General features: G+C 45.0%; 1 protein-coding gene across 2 annotated transcripts in view; it reads left to right on the top strand.

Annotated features, from left to right (window-relative positions):
* AGAP1 (ArfGAP with GTPase domain, ankyrin repeat and PH domain 1) overlaps window positions 1-14,815 on the top strand; it is a 384,937-nt gene that overhangs the window by 185,488 nt on the left and 184,634 nt on the right. For both annotated transcript variants that reach the window (XM_066575407.1, XM_066575406.1), the window contains one exon: window positions 13,522-13,580. In XM_066575407.1, the coding sequence (XP_066431504.1) occupies window positions 13,522-13,580 (59 nt within the window). The remainder of the gene's footprint in view (window positions 1-13,521; window positions 13,581-14,815) is intronic.

The following is a 14,815-nucleotide window of genomic DNA, read 5'->3' as shown; positions in this document are numbered from 1 at the left end:
TAGCAACGGAGCAGGTAAGTAAAAAACTTTTTATAACTTCTGTATGGCTCATAATTAATGCACAATGTATATTACAAAGTGCATTATTATGGCCATACAGAAGTGTATAGACCCACTTGCTGCCTCGGGACATCTCCTTTAAACACTACTGCTGTGTGTAAATGGATCCTTTGGTGTAGGATGCTACAAGTAATGCTACATTGTTTCAGATCTGTCTCTGGAACACATTCTTTTAAATGTGTATAGGCCAGATGTATATAGATATACATGCCTTTGTTCACAGGTTCGCTGTGGTTTCCCAAGAAGTTGTTGCTGTTATTTGTAGCAATATATATATATATAATTTCCATAATCATATGATGTGTAATATTTATAAATATTGGTAAGATTTCTAACATATTGATACATTCCCCAATTTAGTTGCAAAACTAGAGCAAATACAGAATGCGACACATGATGCACTAATATGTTATTTCTTGTACATTGTAGCACCTTTGTTGTCCTGGCCCCTTCCTCTGTCTGAGGGGGGGGGGGGGGGGCTCTGTAATGGCTTGATTTGATGTCATGGAGATCAGCTGATGTCATGGAGATCTGCACATGTGCTACACTGACAGAACTTGCCCCTGGGGGATTGTACAGGAGGCTTAATTAATGAATGGCCCCAGGTTGGACGCTGCAGCTGCAAGTCCTGTCAGATCTTCCTTCTAACAGTATATACCCTAGAGGGGGCGGTGGGGGAGGTTTATGGTAACGCACACTAAATGTGTTTCCATTGTAATGTTTTCTGCTTCTGGCTTTTGTCTGGGCAACACATGGGAGCTGGGAGTTTGTAAATGACAGCTCTAGATTATTGGCCCTCCTGTCAGACAGGTCACTGGGGGGCAAACGCTACAGACCCTCCCAGCGAGGACTGACTGCCTGTCTGCACAAGAACAATAACCCTTTCATTTCCAAGCGTCTGATGTACAGTGGCGTGACCTCAGTTGCACAAGGGTTAATATGCTGCAGGAGTGACACTGTTGACTTGCGCTTTAGGTGAGGTTCAAACGTTTAAGGGGTCATTTATAAAAGCCGTGTAAAGGAAAATCGATGATATTGCCCATTGAAACCTGTAAGATGCGTTCATTAGTTGTTCACGGTCAGATGAAAAATGATGAACTTGGTCACATAGGAGTCATTCACAGGCCTCCAGCTACTATAGAGCCAATGTATAGGCGAGTGGATTTCTTGCAGCACCACCATAGGGAAGATGAAAGAATTTGCTGCTGTCGGTAGAAGTCCGTGTTGTCTTCGGATTTCCATCAATGCTAGCAGACCTCCAGAGGGAAGGGCCATATGAGTGTTGGACCCCCTCTCTATTGCTTTAACCCTTTCCAATCCAATTTGTACCCTAGTTTTCCTGGGGGGGGGGGGTTACTCTTTTACTGACGGTATACAACAGCGCTATATGCTGGCTAAAGCCAGTACTGCATGAGGTAACACGTTGGATAGGCTCCGACAGCAGAGAGGCTGGCAATATACACTAAGAGAACCCCGACGGATGTCTTATAACATTGGAGCTGTACAGCCTTAAATCATAATGTCGTCAGACAGTGGATCGGAAAGGGTTAATCGATGGATAAACTGATGAATAAGTTGAAAAAGAAAAAAGTTTTGCTAGAAGTTTTCACCAATACAATCTTTTTACACTGCAGTTTTGATCGTAGCAGCATGTGCTACGGATGTGTGATATGTGTTTTTCACATTTTAGGTAGAGATTATTTTTTTGTATGCAGAATGAAGTTTTTATCATTGCTCTTTTTTGTGCATTTAGGCTGTATTTACATGGTCATGTTTCACACACATTGTGCATTGTGAGAGACAGATCTCTCATGTGAATAGAACTCATTGTTTTCAATGGGTTGGCTCATTTACATGAGCAATTTTTCACTTGTACCAATAGTGCATGGTCGAGAAATTGCAGTATATACTATTTTTGGGCAATTCCACAGCCAGAATTGCGCATTATTTCATATGGGCACTAGAGATGAGCGAACGTACTCGTTAAGGGCGATTTCGCAATCGAGCATCGCTATTTTCGAGTACCTGACTACTCGCGTGAAAAGATTTGGGGGGCGCCGGGGGTGAGTGGGGGTTGCAGAGGGGAGTGGGGGGCAGAGAGAGAGCTCCCCCCTGTTCCCCACTCCTACCCCCCGCTCCACTACGCCACCCCCCCCCCCCCCGGCACCACCTGAATCTTTTCACCCGAGTAGTCAGGTACTCGAAAATAGCGATGCTCGATTGCGAAATCGCCCTAAACGAGTACGTTCGCTCATCTCTAATGGGCACCCAAAACAATGCATTGCACTCACATGCAAATATGAGTTTCATGCGAGTGCAAGGCTGTTTTCCCATTTTAATTATAGGAAGCACTTGCCATGTTTTTCACACATGCAGATTTTGATGTGGAATAGGAAAAGGAAGGACTCTACCTGTAATTACATTAAAATCTGCATTTAGCAGTCCGATTTGGGTGCGGAATTTTCTGCTGAGTGTTGTGGAAATCTTCCACCTGTATGAAAGGTCCCAGGTAACGCAAACACCTTCCGCAGCACTTTACAGATCAGAGGGTAAATGAGTTGTTAATTAATTGTTACTCTATTTGGCCCCATTCTTATTGGACTGAGGGCTCTGCTTGTAACAGCCGAGGTCAAGGGTATAAATCAAGCTAAACGGCATTCTTATTTATGCGTAATCTATTACCCGGACGGTTTATGGCTGGTTATTATATTGCACACATTTGTGAGAGTAGTTAAAAATAACAAAACTGCAAGCATTCCATAAATGTAATATGGAACCAGAACAGAAGAAGCCTTAGCTGCTTTAACATTACCTTTCAAGATATGCTGAAAGATTCACATCATGGAAGTTCTCCGTTACTTATCACACATTGGCTGCCTCCATTGTCCGTACATGACAGTTTAAGAGGTGGGAGAAATCATAGGAGTCACATTGTTGCTGTGATTCAGTATTGACTGCTGATTCCTTCTCTAAATTCTCTTAATAGGGACTGCAACTTAAACAAAATTGTGCTTGTGTGATAGCCAATGTGATAACTAGCAGAAGTGCAAATGGCGTAAATTTTCTTACCGGAATTTCTATTTTTTGGAGTCCATAGGCAGCACAAGCATGAATGGGTTAACTTAAGACCCCTAGGTGCAACCAGAGACAGGTTAATGAATGTTACTCCAGCAATGGCCTCCCCAACCTACTCGCTATCTGTGGGGACACTTATGAATTGCGGCTCCATTCTGCAGAATGCAGGCTGTTGTATCGGAGAAAGTCTGCTTTCAGAGTTTGGACTCCCCTGATATGAATGGCCAAGATCCCCAGTACATACTTTTCTGTATCAGTAGCCTGCATTCACTGCCCATTAGTCGGCCTTTGGTGCCTCCCTGCTTTTTGATAGAACAACAGTGGGGACGTTGTATGACTGTACCAGAATAAGATGATTGTGGAGATAAGCCGGAAAATGGGACAGGGCTAGTCTGATAACTCTCAATTGCTTCATGTAAGATAAGGCCTTGTTCTTCTTCCACATCTGTTGGACCCCAAGGTAGTCCAAATGGGCACCTTAGACGAGGGATCAGTAGTCAGGTGTCTCTGGGGCTGTGAGACCAAAACATCTCCCACACAGGAGATGTTCAGGGTGTAACCACCACTCTAGAACAGGACAACTAGAAGGGTGGATTAATGTGGCCCTGTCTGGGTACTTGTGGCATCTGTTCCAGGATACAAGAACATTGTTCTACAATGTTCAGATATGCACCTTTGCCCATGGAATGGCGACTATTGTATATGTTAGAGGACCTAATACTCTCACGGCCACTCAAAACTGTAGTCCTGTAGTGCAATATAAAGGTCTTTACTGATTAAAGTATTGACTCTTCTTTCTGGAGACAGCTTTCACTAGGAACCAAAGGGAGTTCACAATAAAGCCTAGGTACTTCTATCATTGACATGGAATGAGATGAGACTTGTTGAGATTGATTAGAAACCCATGGTCTTGTAGGAGTTGAATTGTTACCTGGAGATTCTACTGAAATAAATGCCTTGAGGAGGCTTTCACTAACAGATTCCCTATTTGGTCACTCAACCAGACTTTGAGGGTTTTGGCCACTGGGACCGATGCTGCCTTTACTGCAGATGAATCAACTGCATAGGCTTTCTTTATACTAGATTCTGCCTGATGGTCTATAGTATCCCTCAAAAGAGACTTTCTATGACAACGAGCAATAAACAACCAGAGGGCAGAGGAATCTATAGCTGCAATATCTGGAGAACGGAGCGTTTTGAAAATATCTTATGGGTGAGGGCAATGTTTTGAGATTTTGAACACCTGGAAATAGGGTTCCCAAGATGGGACTACCCCTTTAAGTACTTAATAGTACTATGTGTAAAGAGGGATTTCCAAGGACTTTGATATCGGTGGCAGATCTTTAGAATAGGCCATCACTATTGGATTAATGGAGGTCCGACTTTTGGCACTTCTATCAATCACTTTATTAAGATGGCCACTTCTTCATTGTCTATCAGTCTATCAGATACTTGTCCGATACTACGATCACTTCAATGGCAGTGCACCACGGCTCTCCGTAGTGCCGGGCACAGCCGCTACATGGCGAGGGAGGTGTGTGTTCACCGGAGCATCATGGCAGCTTCTGTCAGCTGATTGCAATTGATGGCCTATTCTTGCAATGAGCCATCAATATCAAATTAGTACCACTAGCAAAGTCTTGCAAAACCCCTTTAAAGCCTTTATTTTTGTGCAGTTAGAATGACCTGAAACTCTCCTGATTATCATCAGTCGAAGCCTGGACTAGTGATTTTACGATTTTTCTTACATTGCTCTGTGGAGGTCAAAAGTTGTAACTGCTGCAAATGGTATATAGTAAATAGTGTTCTTTTAGGCCAGGTGTGAACAAGGGGTGATGCCCAGCTTTTCCTGTGGTAGAGAGCGTTATTTATCAGCATCGCGGTAACAGACGCTTTCCTTTTTCCATCTGTTCGACAGAGATGCTTTCATATAATAAGCAGTTTACTGCCACGCTATCCACATTGAGAACCTCGGGGTCAACAAAACAAACTATTTAACAAGGGTAATGGAAACTTTGCTAACTTTTTTCTTTATTGGAAACCACATATGATCCGTGTTTCCTGTGTCCCCTCTGGTAACATTTCTACTGGCCAAATTGTTCTCTACTTTCCTGGCCTGATTCACACCATTTATTGACCACGTGTGACCGGGAGCTCCAGATGTTTCCATCCCAAGAAGTCACGCTCATCTGTCATTGGAACAGGAGGCTAGATGCTTGGTATTTACCCAGAATGTGCCAGTGTGTGCGGCCTCAGATTGTCCCCTGTCATGATCCACCCACGGGCTGGCCTTGCACTTATCTTTTATTTACAGTACAAATAGAGGAGGACACGAGTTACAGCTGTGAAGTTGGTTGGAAATTTTACTTTCACTCTATGTTGCTTACTGTTAATAAATTATCCCCATTCCCAACTTTTTGGATCCCCCTCCACCCGCTTTCTTTTTTTTATATAAACCCTGCCTAATAATTACAATAGCTGAACAAGTAGACTGCTCGTTCAGTTATTGTGATAGTAATGTCAGAGTAGGGCTTTGTTGTAACTTATTTTTAAGAATTGAAAACATGGAACATTCTAAATTATTACTTGTTTCTGTCTTTAGTACAATCCAACAAGCCTCAGTCTATGGCGCACCGTATGAAGAAAGGTATCCTATAGGCCCCATAAACATGGATTATAGGGAGACCTGTTTTTTCTTTTTTCGGTTTTCACTAAAAGTAGAAAAAAAAAAAGGTAACCAAAGGAAAAATATTCCCCAAGGTATATCTGTTTTTGGTGAGTGATGATGGACCGATGTAAGAATCTCCAGTGCCTCTGTCAGAGGGGCTCACAGCGGATGTATTACGTGACAGACGGCTTCCATTGACTACAATGGAAGCCGGATGCGATTTCTTTCACGCTGCGGAATTCCGTGGTAGAATTCTGCAGCGTAAACATTGAAAGGCAGAAAGCTATTAGCTTCAATAGAACCTAAGGCGCCCCTGCTTCGACCCGTGCGGCTCGCCTGCTTCCGCGTCTGCTCCGCTGCCGACGCATCGGTAGTGACTAGAGATGAGCGAGTATACTCGCTGAAGGCAATTGCTTGAGCGAGCATTGCCCTTAGCGAGTACCTGCCCGCTCGAGACTGAAGGTTTGGGTGCCAGCAGCGGGCAGGGAGCTGCGGGGGAGAGCGGGGCGGAACGGAACGGAGGGGAGATCTCTCTCTCCCTTTCTCCCCTCCCGCTCCCTCCTGCTGACAGCCGCTATTCACCGATCCCCCGCGCCGGCACCTGAACCTTTTGTCTCGAGCAGGCAGGTACTTGCTAAGGGCAATGCTCACTTGAGTAATTGCCTTTAGCGAGTATACTCGCTCATCTCTAGTAGTGGCATTTCTTCTGTGCAGGCCTCTGCGAGACCCTCACAGAAATAGAAGATGCCACGATTTGTTTTCCACACGTGTTTTCACACGGACAAATTGCGGCTGTGTGCATAGGATTGCGTCTTCTATGCAGGCGGGCACAGTCGGAATTTCCACCCTTGTGCAGAGGGGCCTAATAGCTGTGGGATAACGCTGTGGATTTCCGCCGTGTGAAACGCGGCAGAAATCTGACCGTGGGCTATAGCCCTTAGGCCTCCTGTCCACGGGCACACACGGATTCTGAGTGTGGAATCCCTCAGCGGATTCCTGCTGTGCCCGCAGACATGAGGCAAAAGACTCAATTATCCGGATGCGGCTCGGGTCTCCTCCGTCGCGGCCGGATCTTCTTTCTTCTGCACGGCGGATGTGCTCGACATGCCGGAATACCTCCTGCATCATCCGATAAAAGAACTCCATGCTTACTGAATATTATTTGAAAGCATGTGAAACATACAGGGGTCCAGCAACTTCTGCTTACACTCCTCAAGGGCCAAATGCATTCTTAATCATGCCCTTTAACAATGCGTAGTGTCACCCTATCTGAGAGCAAAACCGACCCTTAAGAAAACACTACAAATTTAACCCTTTGCACATGTTGAAAGACTGAAACCCATTTAACCATGCATGCATGTAGGAACATTGAGCAGATATTGACTGGGGACCACAATGCAGCAAGGGACTTATGGACATACACAACAAAGATACCCGGGGTTTTTGCCTTTTTATGCTATAGGAAAGCTATTTAAGTCCGTCAGAGGTGGTGATGGGAAGATGGATGGAAGCATAGATTCTGTCATTAGGTACTCCTGGAGAATGGTCTTGTGTATATCTTACTGATTTAAAGTGGTCACTCTACTATATACTTATCATGTATGCACGTGCAATAAAGGGTTAAGTTTTCTTACTGGTCTGTTTTGCTTTCATATATTCATGCCATCCTGTATGCTTTACCTGATTGATGTTTTATAATTAGTCTAGAGAGAGGCTTAAGAGCACAGTTGACGCTCGAAACGCGTAAGCCAAGTTGCTGGACATTTGTACATTTCATATATTTTATTCCTTCCTTTTTCTATGAATACACGTCAGATACGCGGTTCTCATTGGCTGGCGAGCAGGATAAAGGCCAAGTGTTGAGATAGGAGAGGGAAAGTAAGCGGAGTCCTTGCCGGTGTGCGCTGACGCTGGAGAGCAGCTCTGTACTATCTAAAACCATGGTAACAGTGAAGGGTTGTTCTAGACTTGCTGACGAATATGACCACTAAATTGCCCGTAAGGGGTCTTTTATGTAGGACCTCCAACATTGTGACACCACTTGTGTTACATTCAATGGAGAATGAATGTTTGGCTGCGATCTGCACTGAACTTTGAGTAATCTTAGTCATAACACTGCTGGGCTGCTTTTTGATACGTCCTGTATGTGTTGCAAATTGATACTTGATTTAGGTACATATTGTACATTTGTGGATGAGTAAATGTATACAACCCCTGCTTGGGTACTAAAGGCACTCGGGCATGCTCGGTGAAATTGATCTGAACCCTCCCATTCCAAAAGGACAGGTCAACTATGTAATATGTATGCCATAATGTCAGGGGAAAGACTGATCGGGCATGTTGATTTCAGCATGCCCTATCCTTTGCTCCCAAGGGAGATAAATCACTGTCATAAGTGTCTGGTAGCGTCTTCTTCCCCTCTCATACAAGACACATGCACGCTCTGTTGAGCTGGACGGGCATTCATGGGTCTAACAGCTATGTAAAGTGTATGGGCGGCTTTACCGTAGTGGCTGAGTGCAGATCAGGAAATGTGAAGACTGCTCTGTAATTATTATTTCTCCATTCCCAGAGATGTCTAAGGCGTGTGGAATACCTGATTGATGTTTTATAATTAGTCTATACTTGTGCTGATCTAAAACGAGGGGAGTCTGGATCAAAGGCAAGGTTTTTTTTTTCCCCCTTCATCTTCCTTTTGGCCTATTTTGCTCTTTCCATTGTCTGCATTAACCCCTCCTATTGTGATATGGTTGTCATGCATGCCGGTTACAGACAAGTAGCTATATTAGTAGTGTCGGCGGTGTATGAAGACTTCTCTTGTCACTTGGGAGAAACACTTTATCCGCGTATAGCGATGAGAAGATGGTTCATTCAGTCTTTGTTTTGGTGCATGAAAGCCATTGTAGCCCCTCCTGATTCCCTGTGCTCGCCCATCTGCCTGGCACAGTATACGGACTATGTTGTGGACTCCGTCCTTATCCATGCTGCCCATTCATTTACAGTACAAGCCATGTGGATGGGGTTTAAGGATGACAGGTCATCAGCTATAGGCACCATAGACTAAGTTATGGTGCTTACAGTTTAGGGCACATGGAGTCCAAGATTCTGCACGCTCCCATTTATCCCTATGGGACAGCGCAGGAACAGAGTCCCTGGCATCACGTTACCTAAACTATAAGCACCATACCTTAGTTTATGATGCTTCTAGTTGACAGGTTCCCTTTACCAGAATCTGCAGTGTCATTAGCATAAACTGCGGATGTCAGATTCGCTGTATGTTAGTTGCTTGCTGCAGAATTTCACTTTTTGTAATGCAAGGGGCAAAATCCGCAGCAAATTCACACTAAAATCATTAGTGATAAAAACCACAGCGAATACGGGCTGTGTGACCGGACCCTTAAACGTAGCTTTAAACTAGACCAGGCAGGAGATGCGCAAAATTAATCACAATGATGCGAGCTTTATGATTTGGCCAATCATGTTAGATGTTTCTTTTCCTTCTGCCACTTCTTGGCTTATTGTACACCAATGCTCTGTGCCAAACATTTGTTGCATTTTGAGATCCCTTTAACCCATTTAGGACCAAGCACTGTAAATATATGGCGGGGATTTAAGCCTCCTGCTTCTGTAATCAATCAGAAGCAGGACGGGTGGTCAGCTGTTTGTCACCGCTGATAACCCGGAGGAGGAGGAGGGAGAAGCGGGTTTTAACCCTTTCTGCCTTTTGCTTCCCCGAGTACACAGTGCTCAATGAAGTGTAGCTTCCACTATGGGAGCCTGGGGGTCACAGGACCGCGAGGATAACCTGCTATAGCAGAGCTGCAGGGTCCCAGCAGACCATGACCAGCTCTGCCAGTAACTAATGTCACTACAGGGGATGTTTTTACCTGTAACTAGGGCTCCTGTGGATGCTTTTTACCTCCAATAAAACAAAAAAACTGAAAAAAAAAGGTTGGTAAAACCACCACATGGGTAAAATTCCTAAAAAGTATCTGGTCCTTAAGGTACAAAACAGCCTGGTCCTTAAGGGGTTAAAAGAGTTGGCCCAGATTTACAAGTTATCCTGTATCCAAAGGATGGGGGATAACTTGCTGATCGGTGGGGGTTTCACCTCTGAGGCATCCACTGATCCTGATAACAGGGGTCCCATTTTCCTCGTCCCCCTTACTGTGGGCTTAGGCTGCCTGTCCAAGGGGGTTATTGCATTGCGATCCCTGCGGCGGTAATCCGGCCGTGGGGAATGCAGTGCATGCTTACCATATTGTTGCCATGGAAAACGCAGCCCCCCCCCCCCCCCCCCCCCCCCGTCCACAAGCAGAGAATCATAGCAATTCTACGCTCGCAGCCGGCATATCGCAGCATGCTGCGAATTGCCGCGATTCTCCGTGGTGAGCCTATCTGTCAGATAGGCTCACTGTGGAGATCCACCTGCCGGCTCCTGCTCCCGGGTGCTGGCTCCCACAACGCCCGTGGACAGGCAGCCTTACTGAGGAGAAGACTGAATGGAGCGCTGGTTGTGTAGCACGCTGCCGCGCCATTCATTTTCAATGGGACTGCCAGAGAGAGCTGAGCGACAAGTGCTCAAGTATTTCTGTTAGCCCCATTGAAATGAATGTAGCACCCACCATTTATGTTCTGCACTCCATTCATAATGACGTCACTGGCGGGCGGAAAAGTGACAGGCAGAGTGGAACTCGGGTGCCCCATTCTCGAGATAGCGGGTTTTTCAGTGGTGAGACCCTCCCTAATCAGCAAGTGATCCCCTATCCTGTGGACAGGGCATAGCTAGCACTTCTGGTATAACTCATGCCCCTTTTTCTATATGCTTTTCAACATCGTCTAGTGATGTGCAAAGTCAACTCCAAAAAGTGCAAACATGTCTAAAACACAATAAGTGCAGCGCAATCCGGCAGTTTGTGGCGCATTTAGCGTAGTAAATCTGCCCTGCGGTGCGTATATTGTCTGCGGTGGGTATCTATGGGAGATGTGAACATGTGACTAGAGAGAAATGAATGCTTTTTCCTGTATTAGCACTTTCTTCTTGCGGATGCTCCAGGGAGATCATATCACCGCCATGTCTGGGGCAGAGTCTGCAGAACAAGACTCGGAGCTTCCTGACCTGAAGGAGGGGGGCGAGAGCCAGTGATCTGTAGAAGAAACCCCGCGCTTTGAACACAGGATGAGAATATTCCCTGCTCTGGCTGCCAGCAGTAAATGGAATAATGGAAGTGATCAAAAAGAACACATGAAAGCGGATGAATGACACAAGTATACAAGGCGGAAACTTTAGTTTCATATACCGCTATTTTGACACCTACACTCATTTCCCAAGACTTTGCTTTGCTCTTGATTTTGTAAGAAGCTGTTCAGCTTTGCATGGGCCTTTTATTTTACTCCGCACACCCCGGTGTAACCCGTAGTCCTGTTTATAGTCCCCCTAAAGAGAGTAGTATCTAGACGACTCTCTGCGCAATTTATTTACATGCTTTCAATGCAAACAAGACCATTTGTTCCGATTATAGGGATCCTATTGCGATTGCCACCTACTGTGACATTCCTAGAACTTGGCATCTGATAATCCAGACATTCCAATAATTCAGAATCCGTTCTTCTTCCAACATAGAACCTCATAGTAGTCTTAGGGAATGTCCAAAATTGTGATCAGGTGTTGTGCAGCAAATCCGCAGGAACTTCTGTAGTAGAAAATCGAAGCCATTAGGATGCAGAATTGCTTGTGGATTGATTACTATGGATTGGGACAAAAAATGGATAATCACCCTCTCTATCTTCTCCCTGTTCCTTACAAAGTCTTTTCTGCTCCTCCGCTGGTCTCTCCTGGTTTCTAGTGATGATTTCTTTAGTCATGTGACCTCTGCAAGCTGTGATTGATTGTAGCGCTCCCTTGTGTATAGGACACGCCATTGCTGGAGGCCAGCGGGAGAACCTGGCAAGGCCTTGTTCACATGAGTGTTGTTTTAACGCAGTATAGGCACGTGAAAAGATTGCGTCTATACTGCCCCGAGTGAATGGGTGGTTCTGTAGGAAACCATTGGTTCTATTAGTAGCACTTCGCGCGCCTCCAATGTGCTAAAACCGCTCGTGTGAACGAGGCCTAGGGAACAGGGAAAAGATGGGGAAGGGACTATAATATTTTTGTCATTGCTTTTATTTTACAGTGTCCCAATCTGTGTACTCAGTTGTGAATCTGTGGGTAATCTGCAGCAATTTGGATTCGTTGCAGTTTTGACTCCCCTATTGGACTCAATGGGGAGACTCCACAACCAATCCACAGTACTCATTGACATGCTGTGGATTTCACATCTGCACCGCAGCTCAATTACACTGCATTTTTACAAAGCGTGTGGATGAGACTTCAAAAACTTTTCTGCTACTGTATACTGATGAGTAGTTCCGTTTTGCAAATCCAGATTGGCAATCCATACCAATCCCACCACCTCTAAACATAAGATTCATAATGCCATAAGGCCAATCAGGACTCTCCGTCACGTTAGGGGGTTGAATAACTTCTCCTAATCTTGCATGTTTCGGGTCCTGTTGAAGGAATTTTTCTGTACATATTGTAGAATTGCGCCGATTACAATAGGGGGTTTATGCCGATCAGATAGTAATCCATTTGATTATTAGGCTAATGTAGCCAAATTGATGCAAACATTGCTATCCTATGCCCAGCCTGATGCCGATGCCCTGCTCCCATTAGCACAATTACTTCCTATAGCATTGCTGCCAATTCCCTTCTCCTTCTGTTGTGTCATTGATTTTTGGTTTTGTTCTCCTTCCAACCCAAACGGTCTGTAACTCTGTGGCCACTTCTCACTGCTAGGCACCTTAACGCAAACGCAGAAAGCCCTGACCTTGCATTTGGATGCAAAGTGTTTGCTCATCATGTCTAATTTCGGCAACTTGTTCCTGCAATGTTTTAGTTAGTGTAAGTACAGATGTCGAACTTGCAGAGTAATGAAAGCGCCAGCAATGAGCTTGTTGCCGAGTTGGATAATGGGAGATCGACATTGCCGCCAGTAAGGAGGATGACTTGAATCTTGGACAGCCTGGAAGGATTACAAAAGACTATGGCTTGCTCCAGCTGTGGATTTGGGTCCTGACAGACATTGCTTTACTCATCCCTTCCAAGTGGGTGTGAGTGGAATGACTGAGGCTGGAGGGGAGATTTCCTTCATCCATGTACATGGGCTGGGGGTGGTCAGTCTTGGAGAGCAGATATATGGGTGAAGTGAGAATTGTTCTAGCACACTCAGGGCGACGACTGTTTTACTACTTGAATCATTTGCGCTGTTATTGCCGTCGTAAGAGTGAGAAGCGTTTTCTTTAAATTACGGGGTTAAGCGTGCACCAATAAAGCCTCGGGTCTTACATCTCTTATTTAATATTCTGCATAATTTTAGTATTCACCTTTGATGTTCATGATTAGAGAAATAGTTTCCCCTAAGGCTTCTGGGTTATTGCATATTTTCATACGTGCCACTTAAGGGTCGGTGTTGTTTTACTATAATCCTATGCGAAAAAGTGGAGCAAAGGCAGGGCATGGCATGGAAAAAATGCACCCAGCGCCTCCCTTTTCTTGTAGCCGGAGGGGTTTTAGAAATTAGATTTTGCTTATGTTTTATACGTCTATGCTGCGGTTGGACGTCTATATACTATTGTAAGCTCTCCTAATGCAGAATTCTTGTTTCCTTTTGCAGATGCCTTTGTAAATAGTCAGGAATGGACACTAAGCCGAGCTGTGCCAGAGCTTAAGGTGGTGAGTAGGACATAATTAGATACTTTGTTTCCATGAAGTGTTACTTCTTCTAAGACGACAGAACCGGACCATTTTAGCTGGTCGGCCTTCAATCTAATGGGCATATAGAGCTCCCGATTGTCCCGTGACAGTAGATGATACTGAGAAGAGGGATTGGGCATTTCAAGATGTCCAATCCTTTACTCCTGTGGGAGAAAACCACTACCAGTTTGGGGACTTGTCGCTTACTTCCTTCTGCCCATTGAAATAAACATGGACACATTGCATACACATCAGGAAGCTGGGACAAATGGTTGTCAGCTAAACAAACTACCTTGTATATGGCCAGCTTAAGGCTCTGATCCCATCTTCATTAAAGGGGGTTTCCAAATAATAAGTACATTGGGGGATGAATCATATGTAATTTTATATAGATATGTCTAGATAGATAGTAACATAGTATGTTAGGCTGAATGAAGGCAGTGTCCATCTAGTTCAGCGTGTTTCTCCCTCTTTTCCTCCTGGTTCCCTGAAAATAAGACATGCCCTGAAAATAAGTCCTACTCTGATTTATCAGGGTTTTTTGGGAGGCTTGAAATATAAGATCTACCCCAAAAATAAACCCTAGCTGCATCACATAAGAAAAGCAATACATTACCTATCAGACTTTGTCCACGTCCCTCCCGCTACTCTCCGGAGCTCCAGCAGGCTTCCTGCAGTCCTTGGCTGCCCACAGAAGATCTCTTCCTGGTTATGAGATTTGTAAATTCCACTTCAAAGAAGAGATGGCCCTGATTGGTTCATCCAGCACTGCATTGATTGGTTCTCGAGAACTGTTAAATCACAGCCATCGCGTTGTGGAGGCGGGATTTATGAATTGGCCAATCAGTGGCGCAGCTCAGCCAATTCATAAATCCCGCCTCTACAATGCATTGGCTGAGATTGGTTCATCCAGCACTGCATTGATTGGTTCTCATGCGCTGCTCAGCCAATCACAGTCATCGCATTGGTTCATCGAGCGCTGTATTAATTGGCTGAGCAGCGCTCGAGAACCAACCAGAGCCATCGCTTCCTGGAGGGGGGATTTATGAATCCTGTTACAAGGAAGCGATCTTCTGTGGACGGCCATGGACTGCAGGAAGCCTGCCGGAGCTTCGGAGAGCAGCGGGAAGAACGTGAACCAAACCTGCTAGGTAAGTATAATAAGACCCTGTGCCTCTTTTGGCCTCTCTTATCAGTGACGTCCCGTAAACCTG

The sequence above is a fragment of the Eleutherodactylus coqui genome, chromosome 8 (genome assembly GCF_035609145.1).
Source record: "Eleutherodactylus coqui strain aEleCoq1 chromosome 8, aEleCoq1.hap1, whole genome shotgun sequence".
Taxonomy (NCBI): domain Eukaryota; kingdom Metazoa; phylum Chordata; class Amphibia; order Anura; family Eleutherodactylidae; genus Eleutherodactylus; species Eleutherodactylus coqui.
This window is presented reverse-complemented; position numbering and strand designations above follow the sequence as displayed.